Source organism: Myotis davidii, unplaced genomic scaffold, assembly GCF_000327345.1.
Source record: "Myotis davidii unplaced genomic scaffold, ASM32734v1 scaffold142, whole genome shotgun sequence".
Lineage (NCBI taxonomy): Eukaryota > Metazoa > Chordata > Mammalia > Chiroptera > Vespertilionidae > Myotis > Myotis davidii.
The window spans coordinates 1,739,905-1,746,905 of NW_006294400.1; the positions used below are offsets into that span (position 1 = coordinate 1,739,905).

The window sequence follows — 7,001 nt, forward strand, 5'->3', positions numbered from 1 at the left end:
CGCCTCTGTGCCCCCAGATCTCAGACGCCGTGTACCGCCTGGTGTACGAGCAGGCCAAAGCGCACTTTGAGGCGGTGCTGTCCAAGCTGCTGCTGGCCCGGCCGGCCATGGAGGCCATCATCCGCACCGACATGGACCAGATCATCACCTCCAAGGAGCACCTGGCCAGCAAGATCCGAGGTGGGCAGGCTTCCTGGGGGTTGTCTTTCTCGGGCCGACCTGTTGGGACCGCCGGCCCCAGGAGCCAGGCGGCCCTCCCGTCTGTTTCATGGGTCCATCTGCATTTCACAGCAACGACTCGATTCATTGATTGCTTTAGAAAAAAATGGAAATCAAATCTGAGCCGTTGCTTTTCCAAGCTATTTCTAGACACCCAGACCCTGAAGGTCTAAATGTTGTCGAGGAGGCTGAGCCCTCGGCTCACCTTCGGGCGACCACAGCTTCTCACACGTGTCGTTTCAGACATCGGCTTAGCACGGTGATGATTCCCTTTCACCGAGTCCAACTTCTCTGTCAGTTTATGCTCCTTCCCTTGCCGCCCGATGGGACCCTTTCACTCCCTGTCACCATCACACCACGGCCAGAGTCCTCAGCTGCCCGAGACTCCTTCTGCACTGGCTGTGCTCACTGGGAGTGGGTGGGCCACCGAGAGCTGCCATTCATTCTGTGGAACAAACACTAGCTGGGCAGAAGGGAGGGAGGGCTGTCAGAGCCCCCAGGGGGAAAGCGCCTGGGCCAGAGGGTCCTGGAGATGGTCCCCGCCACAGGGTCACAGCCTGCTACACGGGCACGCTGAGGCCGGCCACACCATTCCAGACAGGGTCGGGCTCAGCCTTTGCAAAACCCAGAGGCTCATTGAATCCACTGACATATTTTTCTTTTAAAAAAAGAAAAAATGAGCAAGACCCGAAGGTGTTCTCTCCCCGCTCTAGCTAAAGAAAAGCTGCCGGCTACTCTAGGCTGCAGTCCTCTCTGTTTCTTGCGTCACCTCTTAGAAATACGTCCCCGTCCAGTCGACCCCATCGATGTGTGTCTTTACTGTCTCAGAGTCATTGTTTGCTCCTGCTGTCACCTTTGGTTTTCTTTAAAAAACACACAAACAAAACCCAACAGCCTGCCTCTAGCCTCGGGGCCTGGGAGGGCTGGGAGCTGCTCCCAGGGGCCTCAGCTAACCAGCTCCCACTGGGCGCAGCCTTCATCCTCCCCAAGGCGGAGATCTGTGTGCGGAACCACGTGCAGCCCTACATCTCCTCCATCCTGGAGGCCCTCATGGTGCCCACCAGCCAGGGCTTCACCGAGGTGCGGGACGTCTTCTTCAAGGAGGTCACCGACATGAACCTGAACGTCATCAACGAGGGCGGGGTTGACAAGCTGGGCGAGGTGAGGCCTTCGCTGGGACCCGGTGGGCCGCTCCCTTCCTGCGTCACCTGTGAACAGGGTCTGAGGGGTGAGCACGCGAGGCTGAAGCTGTTGGGGGCCGGCATTAGAGGAAAGGGGGGACCTAATCCCCTGCCACCAGCCTTTCTAAGCCAAGTGGGTTGTAAAATAGCAAAGAACAGAGAAGGGAGGGAGGGAAGGAGGAAAAGAAGGAAGGAGAGGAGCTGAGAGGAGAGGAGGAAGGAAAGACAAGCTGCAGAGACGAGGCATGTGACTGACAAGGTAGACGTAAGTACATGTGAGCCGTTCCTGTGCCCACCAGCAGAGACGGCCCGGCTCTCCCTGTTTCTCAGTTATCTGGTTCTTGGGGTGAACGCCCTTCCACAGACCCCATCTGAGCACTCAGCTGCCTGGAGCCCCACATGGCTGTCAGGTGAAGGGGGAACCGATCCTGTCTTAGCCTCCTCTCTATACCTTAAATTGGAGTCTACAGACAACATAACCGTGGAATTTGAGAACCAGAAAGGAACTTAGAGGTCAGGAGAAACCTGATTTTGAGGCTGAGGAACCTGAGGCTCAGAGAGGGTGAGTGCCCTGGCCCAGGTCGCCCAGCGCCCAAAAGGGAACAGGACCCAGCTCCCAGCTCTCAGCTCCCAGGTTGTGCTGCTGGACCACGTTCCTCCAGCTTCAGATCCCCGGCTCCGAGGGCCCAGGCAAGGTGTGGGTCGGGGGTAGGGGGGGGTGCCTACCATGCAGGTGGCCCCAGCTCAGGCCCCGCCTCCCCGCCTCCCCGCAGTACATGGAGAAGCTGTCCCAGCTGGCGTATCACCCCCTCAAGATGCAGAGCTGCTACGAGAAGATGGAGCCGCTGCGGCTTGACGGGCTGCAGCAGCGTTTCGACGTGTCCAGCACATCCGTGTTCAAGCAGCGAGCCCAGATCCACATGCGTGAGGTGGGCCAGAGGCTGCTCCCCGCACACCCCTCAGCCCTCTCCCTCCCGCAGCCCCCATCTCCTGGGAGAGTCCCCAACCCCGGCTGCACCCTCCTCTTGTGCGCCCTGCAGCCACGCCCAGCCCCGCGTGCTCCCCTGCTCCGGTCCCGTGTGTTTGGAACACCTGTCCCTCTGTTCACCTGGCTAATTCGAACTCATCTTTCAGGTCTCAGCTTAGAAACCCATCCCTCCATGAAGCCCTCCTTACTCCCCAAGCCCTTTCCTGCAGGGCCCAGGACCTCTGTTTCCTATTTCCTTGAGGCAGGGACTGCCCATGCCCAGCCCTGTGCCAGCACAGGGTAGACACTCGGTGACGCTGTGAGGGCGGGAGCGCAGTGAGCGAGTGCACACGCCGCCCGCTCCTCGCGGCTGGCGGGGGACAGCTGGCCGAGGGGCCCCTCGGAGGCACGCAGCAGGGGCTGCGGTCACTCGGGGCCTTCACGTGCCCCTGGTGTGTCCCACAGCAAATGGACAACGCCGTGTACACCTTCGAGACCCTCCTGCACCAGGAGCTGGGGAAGGTGCCCACCAAGGAGGACCTGTGCAAGTCCATCCAGCGGATCCTGGAGCGGGTGCTGAAGGTGAGCGGCTCTGCCCCGGCCCTGGACCTGCCCCAAGTGTGGCCGAGCCCTGCGTCCAGTCCCGGTGGGAGGCGCCGCCCGCCCTCTGGTACAAATGAGGACGCTGAGGCCGAGGCCAGACCACCGGCCTTCCATCCTCCTGCCAGGGCCGGGGCCACTGGCTCAGAGCCCCCTTCTCTCTCCCGGCAGAAGTACGACTATGACAGCAGCTCTGTGCGGAAGCGCTTCTTCCGGGAGGCGCTGCTGCAGATCACCATCCCCTTCCTGCTCAAGAAGCTGGCCCCCACCTGCAAGTCGGTGAGCAGCCCTGGCCCCCGCCTCAGCCCCTCGCCACAGCCCCTTCCTGGTCCTGGGAGCCGGAGCCAGCCCGACCAGTGCCCGGGCCGGGTGGAATCGCAGACCCTCTGCCTCCAGGCCCTGATGGACCCCTCTGCCCCTTGCCCGCCTCACCTTGCAGGAGCTGCCCCGGTTCCAGGAGCTGATCTTCGAGGACTTTGCCAGGTTTATCCTGGTGGAGAACACATACGAGGAGGTGGTGCTGCAGACGGTCATGAAGGACATCCTGCAGGGTGCGTGCCAGCCCCCAGACCATCCTGGGGTGTGTGCTGTGGGCCGGGCAGGCCCGCTGTTAGCTGTGCAGCCACAGGAGGGGAGCGTCCAGTCTCCGTGCCTTCGTTTCGTGGCATGTCAGATGAGTGACAGGGTGGCATGGTGGTTACCAGCTTGGGCTTTGGGTTAGGGTCATGGCTCCTCCTTCCTAGCTGTGAGGCCTGGAATAAGTCACGTCCCAGTGACAGCACCCGCAGGCCGTGGGGAGGGCTCTGGGGGTGATGCCGGTCGCATCTGGCACCGTGGAGGGTGTGGTGGCTGTGGTCCCCGTGGCGCATGTGCTGATGCCGCCCGCTTGGCCCTGCAGCCGTGAAGGAGGCCGCCGTGCAGCGGAAGCACAACCTGTACCGGGACAGCGTGGTCCTGCACAACAGCGACCCCAACCTGCACCTGCTGGCCGAGGGCTCGCCCATCAACTGGGGTGAGGAGTACGGTGGCAGTGACGGCGGCAGTGGGCGCAGTGGCAGCCCCAGCCCCGGTGTCCAGGAAGCAGCCACCATCTCGGAAAAGCGACGGCGTGCCAAGCAGGTGGTGTCCGTGGTCCAGGACGAGGAGGCGGGGCTGCCCTTCGAGGTCGGCCGTGAGCCGCTATCACCTGCGTCCCCGGACAGTGTCACTGAGGTCCGTGACCTGCTGGCCCAGGATCTGGGGGCTGAGAGCCCCCCGCCAGCCTGCCCCCTGCTCAATGGGGCCCCCTTGCCCGCGATCCCTGTGCCCTCCTCGCCTTCGCCCTCCTCACCACCTGCAGCCTCCTCACCACCTGCAGCCTCACCACGGGCCTCGCCCCTCCAGCAACTCCCACCTGGAAAGGCCGTGGACCTTGAGCCTCCAAAGCCCAATGACCAGGAGACCGGGGAGCAGGAGTCCAGCCCTGGTGGCCGGCCCCCCATCCACACCACCACCGAGGACAGCGCAGGGGTGCAGACTGAGTTCTAGGCTGCTCGCCCCCAAGCTTCTGTTGGACGCGGCACACAGGCCCCTCCCGCTGAGGCACTGACAAGCTTGCCTCCTGGGATTTGGATTCGTGCCTCCGGGCGGGGGTGGGGCAGGGCTGGTGCGGCTCCTCGGGCTGAGCAGGGACAGGCCCACCTGAAGTCACTTTATTGGGTTTGTCACACTTTGTTGCTGTTTTTTCTTCTGTGGGGTGATCTCGGCTTTCCTGCTTGGCTAGGGGTTGAGCAAAGCTGAGGGGCCTGGGGAGCGCCGGGTGGCCCCAGTTCTCTCAGTCCTCCCTTCCTGCCTTTCCTCGTGGGCCCGTTTCCCTAAGGGGTCTTGCCATCCTTGCAAAGAGGGAGGCAAAGGCATCGTCTGCTGACTCAGAGCCCATGAATTTCCTCCCCTCTCATCCAGGGCTCATTGGAACCAGCACATGGAGTGTCCAGGCCCATCCCTGGGCCCCACTCCCCTCTCCCATCTTCCAGGCTGGGCCACAGTGGCCTGGCTTTCCCCATCTGGGCGCAGGGAAGTGTAAGGAGGGGTCTTCAGGCCAGAGCCAGGCTGGGGTGGGCGGAGGGGCCATAGGCCTGGGTTGGAATGAGGAAAGGCTTGGAATGTGCTGGTCTGGGCAAGGAAGTGTCCAAGGGCAGGAAAAGGGCAGGAAAGAATGAGCCATGCAAGCAGGAGGCCAGAGGGCAGAGGTTGCTGGAGGCCAGGCCGGCCTTCAGGCCTTGTCTCTCGGTTCCAGCTTCAGCAGGGTCCTGCCGCCTCCTGCCCCTGTGCTCGCTGCTGGGCTGGGCTGAGGGAGGCGGCACTGCTCAGGGGCCGGGTTAGCAGGTGTGGATTCTGTCTTCCGAGGGCCACCTCCAAGGTACGGCTGCCCACCGCGGGAGCGCTAGAGTTCCTGGGGGTCACGGCTCCCGAGGCACCACCGGTCGCCGCTCTGTGGCTTGGCTGTTGCTGCCTGAGTCCCCAAGTCACCTCAGCCTAAACATTCCAGGCCTGTTTTCAAATGTGAGTCACTTGGGGGCCCACTGTCCGCAGCCTCTTGTTCCTGGGGGTGAGGGTCAGGCCGAGGCAACCCCCAGCCTGGCAGTCCCCGGCCCCGCCCCTGCTGCTTCGAGGAGAGGGTCGGCAGGACAGACTGACTCCTTCAGGGTCCTCGGGGTGGGGCCTCCACCCAGCCCTGCACCCTCCCTTGATTGGCTTCCTGGGGCCCGGGCCTTGGACCCCAGGATGGATGGCAGTGGTCGGTGCAGCCCCCCACCCCGCACCTCACTAAACCTCTTCTACCCACACATTCCGTCTTCCGATGCCCTCCTCTAGTGCCTTCTTTGGGGATTTTCCAGTCATTCTTCCCAGATATTGTATTGAAAATATTAAGCAAACTGTCTAAGCTTCTACTAATCAATAAATGCTTTATTTAAAGCCAGTGGCCTCTGTGTGGTGCTGGCAGGAGACCCTGCTGGAGACGGCGGGCCTGTCCATGCGCCCGGCTTTCTGGGCTCACTGGACCGAGTACCTCTAGCTCAGAGCCCTGGCTGGAGACTGCGGGCGGGCCTGTCCATGCGCCCGGGCGTTCTGGGCTCACTGGACCGAGTACCTCTAGCTCAGAGTTCTCATGTCCTCCTGTCTTACAGGGGAGAAAACTGAGGCTCAGAGGGAAGACAGCACGTAGGTGACTGGCCTGCCTTGAGCTCAGCTTCCTCAGCTAGATCTGGGCAGGGTGGTCTTCCTGCAGGTTTAAGGCCACTTGGCCATGGGGCACCCACAGGGGGTGGGCCTCCGGCTCATGCTGGATCCAAACAATGGTGCCACATTTTCAGACTCCTGACCACACAGCACCTGCTGTGGCCTGCACCTCCAGGACCAGAGCCTGGCAGCAGCTCCAGCATGTGGTGCCGTCATGGCCACGTCACCAACGTGTAAACTGAGGTTAGGGGACCCCTGCCCCACTACCACCCACACACACACCTGGTGGGGATGGGCTGCCTCATCCATGGGTAAAAACGTGTTTCTCCCGGGTAGATGGCAGCGTCACTGTGGCGGATGTTGGTTTCCTTGGTACCAGGCTGCCCACTGTGGCCAGTGGCCGAGGGCTCGTCCACGAGGACTGGGGTGTGGAACAGCAGGGGCTAAGGGGCCACAGACTAGGGGTTCACCTCTGGTCTTGCTGTCGTCCTCAGCAGGTCACTAACTCCACCTCCGGCGCCTCGCCTATAGGAGGGGACTCGCCGGGCAGATGTGGTCTGCAGAGCGGCTCGGCCCCTCTCAGGCCTCAGCCTCCCCACCCGACCACGGGGAGCTCAGCAGGGCGAGTGGTGATGGGGAGGAGACATTGCGGGAAGAGGCCCAGCTCCTGCCTCACACAGGGAGCCTTCGTCCATTTCGGCCCACAGGACTGATGGACGGTCCCAAGAGGCGGGGAAACTGAGGCCCAGGGCTCTTTCTGCCACCCAGGCCTGTCCCCTGCGTCCAGTTGGCTCTGGGCATTGCACCAGGGGTGA

At 62.5% G+C, this 7,001-nt stretch overlaps 1 protein-coding gene across 1 annotated transcript in view; it reads left to right on the forward strand.

Moving 5' to 3' along the window:
* FAM129B (family with sequence similarity 129 member B) overlaps positions 1-5,926 on the forward strand; it is a 33,112-nt gene extending 27,186 nt beyond the window's left edge. The window contains exons 8-14 of the mRNA XM_015567063.1: positions 8-180; positions 1,193-1,380; positions 2,174-2,329; positions 2,833-2,949; positions 3,139-3,246; positions 3,407-3,518; positions 3,866-5,926. Coding sequence (XP_015422549.1) covers positions 8-180; positions 1,193-1,380; positions 2,174-2,329; positions 2,833-2,949; positions 3,139-3,246; positions 3,407-3,518; positions 3,866-4,494 — 1,483 coding nt within the window. The 3' untranslated portion in view covers positions 4,495-5,926. The remainder of the gene's footprint in view (positions 1-7; positions 181-1,192; positions 1,381-2,173; positions 2,330-2,832; positions 2,950-3,138; positions 3,247-3,406; positions 3,519-3,865) is intronic.
* Positions 5,927-7,001: the final 1,075 nt, after the last annotated feature.